Source organism: Manihot esculenta, chromosome 9 (assembly GCF_001659605.2).
Source record: "Manihot esculenta cultivar AM560-2 chromosome 9, M.esculenta_v8, whole genome shotgun sequence".
NCBI classification, from domain to species: Eukaryota; Viridiplantae; Streptophyta; class Magnoliopsida; order Malpighiales; family Euphorbiaceae; genus Manihot; species Manihot esculenta.
Genome location: NC_035169.2, coordinates 3,463,270 through 3,479,732, shown reverse-complemented (window position 1 = coordinate 3,479,732; position 16,463 = coordinate 3,463,270). Strand labels below are relative to the sequence as shown.

The 16,463-nt window shown below is 30.3% G+C and overlaps 1 protein-coding gene across 1 annotated transcript; it reads left to right on the top strand.

Annotated features, from left to right (window-relative positions):
• Positions 1–11,279: 11,279 nt before the first annotated feature.
• Positions 11,280–13,796, top strand: LOC122724657 (pentatricopeptide repeat-containing protein At1g63330-like). Its single transcript, XM_043960295.1, has 2 exons — positions 11,280–13,427; positions 13,596–13,796. Exon 1 carries the CDS (start codon positions 11,372–11,374, stop codon positions 13,379–13,381), a length of 2,010 nt encoding a protein of 669 aa, XP_043816230.1. The 5' UTR covers positions 11,280–11,371; the 3' UTR covers positions 13,382–13,427; positions 13,596–13,796.
• The last annotated feature ends 2,667 nt before the right edge of the window (positions 13,797–16,463 follow it).

The following is a 16,463-nucleotide window of genomic DNA, read 5'->3' as shown; positions in this document are numbered from 1 at the left end:
ATATTGAGAGGTAGGAAACCGATTGCAAAATGATTCAGAACCCAAGAATCTATATCAGTTGTTGTTTACTTTACAAAATTGAATAAACTATGGGATAAACTTGGTGCTTTAAAGCATCATCTAACTATTACACATTAGATCTTTCTTCTCTCCTTTTAATCATATCAGATTTGCTGTGGGGAATGATATGAAAATAAAATCTTGGAATGATATGAAAATATGAAAATAAATAATATTAATATTTAAATAATAACAGTAATATATATATATATATATATAAGAATATTTTATTATTTTATGTAGTCATTACTTATAATTTTAATTAAAAAATATATGAAATTAATATATAAATATATATTATATTACTAATACATAATTTATTCATATAATTAAAAAATTATAAAATAATTAATACATTTATGATTGATATAAAAAAAATACACACACATGGATATATATATATATATATATATAATTTGACTATAATAATTTTTTTAAAAAATATATATTTAAATAATAATTTTATTAAATAACAGATATTAGAAAATATAATAAAAATTTGAATATTTCAATTACAATAAAAAAATCAACTAAAATGATATATTTTCTTAATTTTATTTTATTATAATTTTTTGGATAACTTTGATTAAATATATTCATATAATAATGTGATTAAGATAATAGGAGCCCAAATTTAATTGCCTATTTGCAATAATAATAATAATATTATATAAAAAATTAATAAAGAGATAAAAAAAATAATGGTAAAATATTGTTTAGATTGTGAAAGTGTTAAATTTGGCTGCAGAGAAATAGAGTGGTTTATTGGAGATTTTGGAACCAAATGGACATTTATACAGAGATAACAGAGGCCATCAGACAAGATTTTAGAGTCGCTTTTATCAAAATGTTAGCTAAATATAAAAGGAAGTTTCTTGTTAGCAATCTGATATATTTTTCTACGCTACAAAATCTCAGCATCATGCAATACATCGTTTTAATGGTTCAAGCGAGATAGTGGGCAACATGCTACAAGGAAAAGCTATAGTTCTGATATTTTTATCAACAAATTTTATTAACAATGTACTTTAATCTATTAATAATTTTAACGGATTTATTAACGAATTTAGAAATCCTTCAGTAATTCTTAATATAAAAAGTGTGTAAAAATTCACCAATGAATTTGAAATCCGTTAGTAATCAATTAGTATTGCTAACAGATTTAAAAATTTATTGAAAATTTATAAATTTATAAAATAATTGATATTGAAATTTACTAACAAGCTTAAAATCCGTTAGTAAATCACTAACAATTTTAATCTGTTAGTAAATTTAGGGGTGTAAATGAAATAAACTGTTTGTGAGCTATTCGAGATTCGATTGGATAAAAGCTTGACCGAGTTTGACTCGATAAAAACTTGACCGAGCTCGACTCGATCTCTAAACGAACCAAATTCAAACTTAATTTTTAGTTTTATTTAATAAATGAGGCAAACTTAAGTTTCATAGTATTCGTCTCGTTAAGACTCGTTCGGCTCGCGTTCGAGTTATGAGCAGACTCGCAAATAGACTCGTGAATAGTCTCGTTAAGCAGACTCAGATTAATATTATAAGAGAAATAAATTCAAATCTTACATATACTTTTATGAGTCAAATCTAAATTTTATAAAGTTCAATTTTATATTGTTTAATTATACTATTAAAACTTATATATATTTGGATTATTTATTTAGCTAAAATTATTTAGTTTTAAACTAATTAGTTTTAAATTAAAACTCATTATACGTGTAAATAAATTAAACTATTGGTGAATTATTCGAGACTAAACTCGATAAAAACTTGACTCGTCTAAATTTATTTGCTAAAAGAGTCAAGTTTGAACTTATTAATAATCGGTTCGAGTTCGAAATGAGTAAAATTCGAGTTTAGCTCGAACTTAAAAAAATTTTAATGAACTAAATTTGAACTTTTTAAAGTTCAGCTCTACTCGATTCGTTTACACCCTAAATAAATTTTTAAAAATATTTAAATTACTAGCAAACTCTAAATCCATTGATAATTTATTCAAAAAATTACTAACGAATTTAAAAATCTATTACTAAATTTTATCATTAAATTAATAAATAAAAAAATATTAAATTTATCAACGGATACTATCCGCTAGTAAATCCATTGATAAATTTAAAATAAAATCCTATATAAAATTCCTGCGTTTTTTTTTTTACAACTTACATTTTTCAATTGCATTTATTAATAGATTTCAAATTTATTGATAATTTTTAGGTAGAAAAGATTGTTTTTTTTTTAAATTTAGTAACGAATTACAAATTTATTAGTAATTTGCATTTATAAATATAACAATAACTCCTCTACCTTTATCATTCATTCATCTTATCATGTGCCTTTCTTCCTTTTTTTTCTCTTTCTCTCATTTTTTTTTTCTATTACTTTCTTTCATTTCACTTTTTTATCTCATAAGTTTTTTTCTTATTTTTTCTATTATTTTTCTTTCATCTCTTATCCTATTTTCTCTCATTCTCTTTCCTCTTCTATTATTTTTTTCATTCTTCATAATTTTTCTTTCATTTTCTCCATTTTCTTTTCCATCTTTTTCTTTCCTTTCCTCTTATCTTCTTCATTTTCTCTATAATTTTCATTCATATTAGTTTTTCTAATATTATTTTCTTCTATCATTTTCTTTCTATCTATATTTTTTCTATTATTTTCTCTTTATTTATTTTCTTCTCTAATCATTTGTTCACTTTTTTTCATTTCTCTAATCATCTTTTTACTCAACTCTCATTCTTTCTTCTTTTTCATAATTTTTATTTTTCAATCATTTTCTTTATTTTTCTCTTTTTTCTTTCTTTTTTATTATTTTCTCTCATTTTGTACCATTTACTGTTTTTTTTTTTAACTTTCTATGTATTTCTAATAAATATTGGATATAAATTAAAAATTTAGTAACAATAATAATATAATTTTAAGTCTTATTAAATTAATAAAAAATTATTTAAACTCTCAATAGATATACTAATGGATTGCAATTCATTGATAATTTACTAACGGATTTCACATCTGTTAATAAATTATTTTTTTCTTTATACTAATGGATTTAAAATTTGTTAGTAATTTAAAATTTATTGGTAATAATCCAAAATACTAATGGATTTAAAATTTGTTAGTAATTTAAAATTTATTGGTAATAATCCGTTAGTAAATCTACTAGTATTACTAACAAACTTGAAAGCTGTTAATAAAAATTTAGCACCGAACTTTTTAATGGATCGTAATCTGTTAGTAATCCATTGTTAATTCATTTACCAACGGATTTTTATTTGATTGTCAATGGAAAAATTACGGCATTATCAATACAAATTAAGAAGTTGTTGATTCATATCTTTACAATAAGATGTCTTTTAAACTCTTAAGACTTTTGAAGCTAAAATTGAAGAAACATTCATGATGTTGTATTTCTCCTTTGGTTGAAACTGTTATTCATGCAAGATGATTTTTTTTCTTTTATAACACTTTGGAATAATGTCTATTATTGGAATGCATATGATTGTTTGACTGATATAACACTTTGGAATGATGCCTATTATTAGAATGCATAGAATTATTTGACTGATATAAAATAGGTATAAGAACTATATGGTTAAAAAGATAATTATAGTTATCGATCCGTTTGTGTCATTTAATTTTACTGTCTGTTTATAAATTTATTTATATCTATTTAATTTTAATCTCACATCGATAATAAATTATAAGAGACGAAGAGTTCTCATTCCCTATAAAAAAAGAAGATCCCTCTGTAACGACCCGAAAACCGGACCGCTACCGGCGCTAGGATCCAGATCGACTTAAGGTCGCCGGAACCCGTAGCAAGCCTAACATACATCATGAATATCTGTTACAATCCCACACATGATCATACATTTTCATAAAAACTTTAAACTTTTTCATCAACCAAGCTTGACCTGTGCATGCACCATAAACATAAACATAAAACCCCAACTAGAGCCCTCATCAAATGCTCTAGTGGGTTCACATAACATATGTCAAGTTAGTTTCATAACTCATAAAAACATTATTATAACATTTAAGATCATGTACTACAAGGGAAAATAACATACACTAGGGCCAAGCACAATTCTATCCTCGATATACTTTTAACATTACATTTCAATACTTTTACATATTACAACACATGTACACAAACTGCTAACTATTACATAAACCAGACTTTACTCTTGATGACCTCCTGGTCTACTCTGTACCTGCAAACCTGGGAGTTAAGGGAAAGGGGTGAGCTACAAGAGCCCAGTAAGCAGAATAATAAAACATTATATTTAAAATACATGATTTCGTGGAATGCATCACATCACAAACAATTCACAACAAGGATGGACTTGTCACCAATAGTCCTCTACATATTCAATAGTGCCAGGGGCGTAGAATGGGCCTCGACCTGGTCTTTCTCTTAACACAGCATAACATAACATAATATTCCAATAATGACAGGGGCGTATAATGGGCCTCGACCTGGTCTTTCTCTTAACATAGTGTCAGGGGCGTAGAATGGGCCTCGACCTGGACTTCCATACTATAACATCATCATACCATATCATACGAGGACTAGAGGATCATCCAATACCCATCCACATCATCATCATATTATGCAATGCAACATATTTCGTGAATTCTAATGCAAACATCCTAATATATCTCATGGCATTCGTGATGCATGAACATGCTCAAAACTGATTTATTTATTTTGAAACATAAGGAGTTATTCTACTCACCTCTGGCTGATGCTCTAAAGACTCTGAAGCAGCTATCTCACTGCTGGGATCCTCGGTTCCTCGGGTCCGAACCTACACAGGTGGACTCAGATGAGGGACCAAACATACAAAGACATAACTCTAAACAACTCCCCAAAAACCCCCTAAAACATCATAAAATAATTATGGAATTCATGCAAAGGAAGGCTGAACAGGGCACTTTCGACGGCAGGTTCGACAGCCGAAAGTCCCTCCAGAGCCGAAACTCAGCCACTTTCGGCGGCACCTTCGGCGGCCAAAAGTCCCTTCCAGAGACGAAACTCATGCATGTTCGGCGGCACCTTCGACGGCCGAAAGTCCCCTCCAGAGCCGAAAGTCCACTTTCGGGGGCAGGGTTCGGCAGCCAAAAGCTTGCCTCCACAGGCAGGTTCGGCTGCCGAACCTGAGTTCTTCCAAATGGCAGAACTCAGCCTCTTCATGCATAATTTGCCTCCCAAACCATTCAAACATGTCCTAAGCCATTCTACAACATGCATATACATACTAATAAGCCTATAGGGGTCTCAAACTATCCTAAACCCCAACAACAACACATCAAACCATCAAAACATCATACATTGAGCATAAACTCCACATTTTCAACATCAACCTAAACATGCATTTCTACCCCACAAACTTTCATAAAACTAGTTTAAAACATAAAACGAGCTAAAAATCTACTCTTACTTCTTGAAGATCGAGAGGAGAAAGATCCTAACTTGGAGATGGGAGAGATCTAGCCTCTTTAGTCTTCAAGTTCCAAAGCTTGCTCTTTAGTTCCAAAATCTTCAAAAACCAAGCAATCACTTGTTAAAACTTGAAAGATTTGAGGAAAATACTCAAAACCAATCATGGGAGGGCATGGACTCACCTCTGGCCGGAAATGGGGAAGAAAACTCGCCCATTTTTGGCTATGAGGTCCTTTATAGGAGCTGACCAGGCAACCTTCGGAAGCCGAAGCCGCCCCCTAAACTCATGCAAGTTCGGCGGCCGCACCTGGGTTTTCCTTCCATGGCATTTTCATTCAAAACTTAATTTCTTTCTTACTTTAAACCTTAAAATACATTAAAACATTTTATGAAAACATGATTTTACCCTTCTAGAAATCTCCGACTTCCGAGATTCCACCGGACGGTAGGAATTCCGATACCGGAGTCTAGCCGGGTATTACATTCTCCCCCCCTTAAGAACATTTGTCCCCGAATGTTCACCAAACAAGCTTAACATAGCATAAAACACAAACATACACATAAAACACATAGCACTAACCTTAGAAGAGATGAGGATATTGTTGGAGCATAGATTTCCGTGTCTCCCACGTACATTCCTCTATGTTGTGGTGATTCCAAAGGACCTTCACTGTAACGACCCGAAAACCGGTACCCCTTAGTAACGGCCCAAACCATCACTGGCACTAGGATCCAGATCGGCTTAAGGCCGCCGGGACCCGTAGTAAGCCTATCCTGAACTCTGTGTACCTGATAAAACCTGTACATGGTCAAACATAAACAATAATCCTGTAGAACTACCAGGCTTAACTGCTATCACTCAGATATACAATCTGAAATGGCCCTCAGGGCCTTCACCAGTGACTACTGACCACTGTGAGTCAAGGGATTTGATACCCTTTCTTCCCAAACACAACCCACTGGTGTCTCAACAAAGCAATACATTAAACCTGGTTTCATCCATTTCTCATCAAGAAACGTAAAACAGGATTCATGTACAAAGAAATAGATCATACACCACACTAAGATAAAACAAACACTAGGGAAAAGCACAATTCTATCCATTATCTAATAGTACATCTCTATACATAATTACTAAAAGACATAACTTTACAGTTATCCTTTAATATACATCATGTCCACCACTATACTATTACAAGACTCTTTATTTTTCCTGTACTCTGCTGAACTGCCCTGATCTCTGATGCCTGCAAAACTGGGGTTAAGGGAGTGGGATGAGCTCTATTGCCCAGTGAGTAGAACAGTAAAACATGTCATTAAAACATGATCTTATGGAATGCATCATAACACAAACAATTCACATCAAGGGTAAACCTGTCACCACATAGTCCCAGTAAATGTTCCGTGCCAGGCCGTAGACTGGGGTCCTGGTCTTCCTGTACCGTATATGTATATGTGTATATAACACCTGTACTTACCATTTGCCAAGGCATAGACTGGGCACCTGGTCTTTACTATACCTGCCAGGCCGTAGAATGGGGTCCTGGACTTTCCTATACCTGCCAGGCCGTAGAATGGGGTCCTGGACTTCCTGTCTGGAACTATTGGATCATTCAGCATTCACCCACACCAACAAATAAGTATGCAATGTAACATATTCGTGGATTCTAATGCAATCAACCTACTGTATAATCATGGTGCATGAAATATGCTAAAAACATTCCATTTCTCAATTAAAAGAATTAAGTTTAGTTCCACTCACCTCTGCTCCTCAAGCAGAAAACTGAACTGACTCTGCAACAACTAACACTGATGACCTCCTTGATCTCTCGAGTCCAAACCTACACAAGTGGACTCGAATTAGGTGTCAAACTAGCTTAATAGTAACTCTATAGAACTCTCCAAAAATCCCTTAAAAGATTCTAAAACAATCACATTAAACATGCAAAAGAAAGCTGAACAGGACACCTTCGGCGGCCGAATGCTCCCTCCAGAGCCGAACCTCATGCATGTTCGGCGGCACCTTCGGCGGCCGAATGTGCATGACAGATCCAAAAGTCCAATCCTTCAGGGGCAACCTTAGGCAGCCGAAACCACCTCTTCAGCAGGTTCGGCGGCCGAATCCTCCCTTCGGCGGCCGAAGCTGGGTTCTCCAGAAGGCAGAACCTTGCTTCAACTTATGCACAACTTCTTCAATCTCACTCAAACATGCACCTAACTCAACACCACAAGCATATACCCAAGTACATGCACAAAGGGGTCAAAAACTACCTTAAAGCCCCAACAACTAACATCACACAACACTTAAACATGCTTTCATCAATAAAACATCAAAAATACATCATAAACCCTACTCATGCAACTCTACCCATAACCTCCACAAAACTTGCTTAAAACACTATAAAGACTAAAGATCAACACTTACCTCCTGAAGAACAAAGGCTGGTGTGATCCAAACGTGAAGATATGGAGATCCAAGCTCCACAAGTCTCTAACTTCCAAAACTATTCAAAACCAATATAAAACTCATTTAAAACTTACTTAACTTTGAAAAATTTGATGAAAACCTATGAAAATCACCAAAGGAGAACATGAACCTGCTTCTGACCCAAAGGAGAGCTCAAGCACCTCCATTGTCGGCCAGAAGAACCCTTATAGGCGATCAACCGCCTCACACTCGGTGGCCAAAGCTGCATGCGACACCACACAACCTTCGGCGGCCGAACTTGAAGTTTCGGAGGCCGAATCTAAGGCACTTTCGGCGGCTGAACATTACTTTCGGGGGCCAAACTTGGCAGAAACTCTTTTGGTCTTTTCTCTTTAAAACTCAACTCTTTTCTAAACTAAAACCTTAAAACACTTTAAAATACTTAAAAATATTTTAGAAAACCTTCACTCTACCCTTCAGGAAGACTCCGACATCCGAGATTCCACCGGACGGTAGAAATTTCGATGCCTGAACTAGCCGGGTATTACATTCACCATCGGTATTTCCTTGTTTCTCAACTTTCTGATCTGAGTGTCAAGAATCCGTACTGGCTGCTCCACATAAGTGAGATCCCCTGAGATCTCAACATCTGCCGGTTTAGACCAGTGTTTATAGAGGAGAGATGCCTTCCAGCCGACCTTGTGGTTCTAGACTTGACTGACTTTGATGTTATTCTAGGGATGGATTGACTATCTACCCATGGTGCTACCTTGGATTGCAGAGACAAGGTAGTCAGGTTCAGAGGTCAGGACGGGTCAGAGGTTGTCTTCAGGGGAGACAAGAGGGGTACGCCTAGAGGTCTGATATCAGCCCTACAGGCTCGTAGGTTGCTCCAGAGGGGTTGTCAGGGTTTTCTAGCGCAAGTGGTATCAGAGCCTAGGCCTCATGAGTACGGTGTGCTGAGCGAGGACGCTCAGGCCTTATGGGGGGAAGAAACCCCATGTAGGTGGATTAAAAGTATCCCACATCGGAAAGAGGTTTAAAGGGGAGAGGGCCTTATAAACCTTGCCCAAAGAGACCCCAGTGGACGCGTTTTGGGAAAATAGGGTATCAAATCCTTTGACCCGGAAACAAACCCGTGAGGGAAGACAGGGTTTCAATCCCTTGACCCAAAGCGGACAATATTCACTGGTATGGGTCCAGAGGATATTACACCCTCCTCCCTTCAATATTAGTACGTGATTTTTAACATATTATGATATTCTTATATGGAACGATGAGAAAATTTAAATATTTTAATTTTAAAATATTTTTATTTAATTTTATTTTTCAATTATTTATAAGCTCTAACTAATAATTGAGCTTGAATACAAGCTCACTACGAGCCACGCTCGAATCAAGTTCAAGTTTGTTAAATATTTTATAAATCAAATTCGAACTTGTAAATTTTTTTTAATAACAAGCTTGAACTTTAGAAATGTTGACCGAACTCGATTATCCCTAACCATTTGAGTTGGCCTAAACCAAGACTGATCTTTAAAATACTCTCACCATGAAGCTCCAAATCTAGAACTGCAAAAGCAAAAATAGAAAAACCCCAGCCCTAGAGACAAGGAGAGTAAACCCATATCCTTGACTCGAGGAAGCCATCCCTTACTTAAAAGGGATAGGGAAAGGCTGCAGTACTAACCACTAGTAGAGAAACAAAGTTTGCCCTCAGAAGTAAATAGGTAGAGATAAAGGTTTATTATAATCTAATAATTTGATTGGTTATTTAAAATATTTAATTTGATTGGTTAATTATATTAGTTTTCTATTAAAATTTAAATCAAAATTTTATTACAATTTAATATAAAAAAACTAACTAAAATTTAAAACTTGCAACTTAAAAGATCATTAAAAGTATGAATATTTTTAATGCTGAATATTTGAGTTTGTGGCTAAAATTTTAGGAATAAATAATTCATACTAATAATTTTTAGCCATAAATATTTAATAAAAATATTAAATTTTTGATAATTTTATATTTTTAAAATTAGATTCACACAGTAATTTAATTTTCTAATTTAACATTTATTATGTAATCTTATAATAAAATGTTTACAATTTTAATTTTTATGAAATTTTGTACATAAATATATTCATACTTTAAAATTTTTTTTTATAATTTATAATACAATATACTGTATATTAAATGCATAGAAATAAATTAAATATTATAAATTTAAGTTAATATTATTAATAATAAAATAAAATAACAAATAAAATTTCAAAATGCAAAATATATTTAGTGAGTTTAACATTTCAAAATTTTATTATTTTGAAATAACTTTATATATTAATTTTTTACTGATATTAATTAAAATTATAATATTATTCAAATAAAATGTCAAAATAAAAATGTGCCAAACAGTTCTCATGAGAGTTAAGCTTTGTAAAAAAAATTAATTTTTATTATACAAAAATAAAGTACTTAATAATAAAAAATTATATAAAGTTAGTCATTTTAAATTTCTAATTATATTAGAGTAAAATTAAACAATAAACTATTTATCTTTTCCTCATCTATATTACATACAATTAGACTATAATAATATTTTTAAAAATATATATTGATAATTATTTATTAAATAAGGAATATTATTTAATAAAATAAAAAATAAATATTCTACAATTATATTTATAATATTTTATTTAAAAAAATAAAATTAACAAAATTAATTAATTTTTAAATAAATTCAATTAAATATAAGGTACGGTTATAATAAAATATTATTTTTATGAAAATAAATTTAATTAAATCTCTATATTTTTATTAAGAGTCACATAAATTCAATTTAAAATTTTTAAAATTTTTTAAGCTAATTAAACTATGTAATTTTATTAAAGGCTAAATAGATTCTAACTTAATATTATTTTTTTAATAATAAAATATTCTTTTTATAATTTAAAACATTAAAATTTTAGTATTTTAATTAAAATTAAAAATTTTAAAAAATATATAAATATAATACATAATTTTTAAAATTATATAAATAAAGTTTTATCATATAAAAATTTTTATTATTAAAAAATAATATTATGTTAAATTATGATTTATTTAATTTTTTAGTAATAATATAGAGATTTAATTTATCCAAAATTTTAAATTAAAATTATTTAACACTTCAATAAAAGTGAGACTTAATTGCATTTATATTTACAAAATTATTTATTATAAAATGATAAATTTAATTTGTTATTAAATAATATTTTTATATGAAAAATTAATAAAAAAATTACAAAATGTGGCGCATATAAACAATTCCCAATTTCCTTTTGTTATCCTTGCCACTTTACCAGCTCGCAGAGAGCCTTCCTTTTCCGATTCTCTATTTCCTTTCCTCATTCCCAATCTCCGATCCATACTCAAAACAACTGACGAGAGATCGATGATGATGAAGATGCCTTGGAGGAGAAAGAGCAGGAGCTTCCATCTTCAGCTACAAGGGGCAATCGGTACCATTCAATCTCCATTCCTATTCTTATTTACCAATTATTGCCATTCTTCTACTTCCACACTTGAAGATGCACGCTTCTTGACAAATAACTTCAAATCTGCTTCTTTTACACGCCTTGATGATGCCATTGCTTCCTTCAATCATGTAATTCATAAGCATCCTCTGCCTTCTAGGGTTCATTTTAATAGATTCTTATCTGCCCTTGTGAAAATGAAACAATATCACACTGTCCTTTCCATGTCCAAAACAATTGAATTGGTAGGAATCTCTCACGATGTTTATTCTATTAACATCTTAATTAATTGCTTCTGCCGTTTACATCTTGTGGATTTTGGCTTCTCTGTTTTCGGGAAGATGTTCAAATTCGGATTGGAGCCTACCACTGTGACATTTAATACCTTAATTAATGGGCTTTGTATGGAGAGCAAAATCGATAAAGCAGTGGAATTTTTCGATCATATGGTTGCACGTGGTTATCAACCTGATGTTCGTACTTTCAATATGATAGTAAACGGAATTTGTAAATTTGGGAAAACAAATGTGGCTATCGGGCTACTAAAGGGAATGACTGATAGAGGTTGTGAGCCAAATGTTGTGACATACAGTGCAATCATTGACGCCCTTTGCAAGGATGAGCTAGTTGGTGAGGCTTTAGAGCTCTTCTCTCAAATGAGGAATAAGGGCATTTCACCTGATGTCATCACTTACAATAGTTTAATTCATGGTGTTTGCAAATTAGGCCAAAAGAACCAAGCTTTGGCCTTGATGAATGAAATGGTGGAGCACAACATATTACCAAATGTTTATACCTTCAATGTATTGATTGATGCTCTTTGTAAGGATGGAATGGTTTCAGAGGCTCGAAATACATTCAATGTAATGATTCAAAGAGGTGTAGAGCCTGATGTGGTCACCTACAATTCCTTAATTGATGGTCTTTGCATTTCAGACCAATTCAAGGAAGCTTTGGCCTTGTTGAAAGAAATGGTGGGGAGGAACATATCCCCTAATGTTTTTACCTTCAATATATTGATCGACACTCTTTGTAAGAAAGGACTGGTTTCAATTGCACAGAATATAATCAAAATAATGATTCAAAGAGGTGTGGAACCTGATGTTGTCACTTATAATTCATTGATGGATGGATATTGTCTGTGCAAGCAAATTGATAAGGCTAGAAAGCTATTTGATCTGATGGTGACCAATGAAATAGCTAACATTTTTAGCTACAGCATTTTGATCAATGGATATTGTAAGTGCAAAATGATAGATGATGCAAAGGAGCTTTTTGATGAAATGTCTCATAAAGGTTTAGTTCTTGATGTTGTTACTTATTCTATTCTTATAAAGGGTATGTTTCAAGCGGGGAGGCCCCAAAATGTAAAAGAGCTCTTTAAGGATATGTGCTCTCATGGTCAACAGCCAGATATAGTAACCTTCTCAATTATGATTGATGGCTTGTGTAGACAAGGGAATCTCGATGAAGCACTCACACTATTGAAAGCAATGGAGAAAAGTCAGTTGAAGCCTAATTTTGTGATCTATAGCATTCTGATCAATGGTATGTGCAAAGTTGGGAAGATTAATGATGCCAAGGAACTGTTTTCTAGTCTTTTTGAAATTGGTTTACAGCCTGATATTTGTGTATATAATGCAATTATGAAAGGGCTCTGCCAACAAGGATTAATGGATGAAGCGTATAAGATTTTTAGAGACATGGAAAAGGGAGGATGTTTACCGAATAATTGGTGTTATAATATCATCATTCAAGGGTTTCTCAAGCATGAGGATTTACCAAAAGCATCAGAACTAATCAACGAAATGGTTGATAAGGGGTTCTCTGCTGATGATGCTACCACCGAATTGGTAGTACATTTATCGCGGAATAATGATCTCATTCTGAGGCTTTTAAAGGTGCGCAATGAGCGATCAGCAAACTAAAGTTGTTATATCTTGACCATTCAAGTGTGTCTTGGAGCGCAACTTGGTAATTACCTTTTTCAAATATAATAGATATGTAATTTAACTAACTTTTTCAAATATCATTTTTAATTTCAATCAGCTGTGATTCTCTTTCACAAAATGAAATTTTCTAACACCGCAAATGACCTTTGGTGGAAACCATGATATGTGTGTGCCTTTCGCTTGAATTCAGACATGGACTAGATCTCTTTGATATAAGATTGTTGATGAATGGAGGTCATGGATTTCTAATCATCAAGTTGCTGGTAAACCCACCATCTCCATTACAATTTTTTTTTGGTTGTTTCTTTTCTCCTTTCAGCAGTATATAATGAGACATTTTGTGTTTTTACCACTTTCTAAACCTTGTAATATCCTTTTTCTTTTTGCTTGATGCATCTTTCTTGAAGTTTTTTTGATTCTGCATCCATGGGAAATGGTTTGTTAGAGAAGGTGGGTTTGACAGGGTACATATTGAGAGGTAGGAAACTGATTGCAAAATGATTCAGAACCCAAGAATCTATATCAGTTGTTGTTTACTTTACAAAATTAAATTTAGATCTTTCTTCTCTCCTTTTAATCATATCAAATTTGCTGTGGGGAATGAGATGAAAATAAAATCTTGGAATGATAGACGATCGGTTGGTAATGTTGCTCTCAAATTCTCCTTTAGCAGACTATTAAATTTAGCAGCTAACCTAGATGTGTTGATGTTAAATAGTTTTTAAAAAGAAAAAAATAAAATCAATTTTGTAAACAAATTTTTAAAAATATCCATTTCCATATAAATTTAATTAAAAAATAAATATTTACTCTTTTTTTTAACTTTCAGACCCCGTTATTATTTATAAATACTAATAATTACATTGTAAAATTTATAATTTATTTTTATTAATATAATTTATTTAATTAATTTATAATATAATATTTGAATGGATTAAAAAATTATACAATTATATATTGTTTAAAATATTTTAATTTGATTTGTTCTATTAATTTACTATTTTAATTTAATTTATGTTCTATTAACAAATATAATATTAAAATTTTAATAGATTAAATATTTTATTAAAACTATTATATGTTTTAATAATTTACTTATATTAAGGTTTGTAATTAGATATATTTGTCTATGCTATAAAATCTCAATATCATACAATACATCATTAAGAAATATACTACTTAATTAGTTCAAGCTAGATAGTATCCTAAAAGGAAAAATTATAGTTTTTACTAAAAATCAGAATCAAATTAAATTTTTAATATTTTAATATAAAAGAAAAATTATAGTTTTTAATATAAAGAAAAAATTATAGTTGTTGCTAAGAACTAGAATCAAATCAAATTTTGAATACTTTAATGTTTAGAACCACTTTGAAACTAAATTTCAGTATAGTTTTGATACGGTTCTAAGTAATTTCAGTACAGTCTCAATTTAATTTTAATTTTTTTTTACTTTAATTTTAGTTTCATTTCAATTTAAATTTTAATTTTTACAAATAAAATCATAATAGCTTTTTATGTATATTTTAAAATAGTAAATAATTAATATTAAAATAATATTATTAATATTTAAATAATAACTAGTAATATATATATATTATATACAACTACTCTCGATAAGAATATTTTATGTAGTTATTAATTATATAATTTTAATTAAAAAATATATGAAACTAATATATAAATATATATTATATTACTAATACGTAATTTACTCATATAATTAAAAAATTATAAAATAATTAATACATTTATGATTGATATAATATATATATATATATATATATATAATTCGACTATAATAATTTTTTTTAAAAAAAAATATGTTAATAATAATTTTATTAAATAACAGATATTAATAAATATAATAAAAATTTGAATATTTCAATTACAATAAAAAAAATCAACTAAAATGATATATTTTCTTAATTTTATTTTATTATAATTTTTTTTGGATAACTTTGATTAAATATATTCATATAATAATGTGATATTAAGATGATAGGAGCACAAATTTAATTGCCTATTTGCAATAATAATAATATATAAACAATTAATAAAGAGATGAAAAAATATTTTATTTGTGAAAGTGTTAAATTTAGTTGCAGAGAAATAGAGTCAGTTTTAGAGCTACTCATAGAAAACTAAATATAAAAGGAAGTTTCTTGTTAGCAATCTGATATATTTTTCTATACTACAAAATCTCAGTATCATGCAATACATCTTTTAATAGTTCAAGCGAGATAGTGGAAAACATTTTAAAAGAAAAAGCTATAGTTCTGATATTTTTATCAGCAGATTTTACAAACAAATTTTATTAATATACTCTATTAGTAATTTATTTATCAATATACTCTATTAGTAATTTTAATGGATTTATTAACGAATTTGAAAATCTTTTAGTAATTTTTAATATAAAAAATTATATAAAAATTTATCGACGAATTTCAAATTCGGTAATTTATTAGTATTATTAATCGATTTAAAAATTTATTGAAAATTTATAAATTTATAAAATAATTGATGTTGAAATTTACTATTGGACTTAAAATCTGTTAGTAAATCACTAACAATTTTAATCTATTAGTAAATTTAGGAGTGTAAATGAAACAAACAGTTTGTGAGCTATTCGAGATTCGACTCGATAAAAATTCGATCAAACTCGACTCGATTTCTAAACGAGTCAAACTCGAATTTAATTTTTAGGCTTGTTTAGTAAACGAAGCAAATTTAAGCTCCATAATATTCGTCTCGTTAAGGCTCGTGAGCGTGGCTCGCATTCGAGTTTATGAGCAGGCTCGCAAATAGACTCGTAAATAGTTTCGTCAAGTAGGCTGAGATTAATAACATAAGAGAAATAAATTCAAATCTTACATATGCTTTTATGAGTCAAATCTAAATTTTATAAAATTCAATTCTATAATGTGTAATTATACTATTAAAACTTGCATATATTTAGATCGTTAAGAGTTCATCTTTATAAGTTTACGAGCTAATTTGTATATGTGAAGGACAGTTGTTTGCTTGATGTGGGACGTCCCCCATCGGCAGAGTACGG

Bases quoted from the DNA above. Each gene is read 5' to 3' on its own strand.
- LOC122724657 (XM_043960295.1), top strand. From the start codon at position 11,372: ATGATGATGAAGATGCCTTGGAGGAGAAAGAGCAGGAGCTTCCATCTT.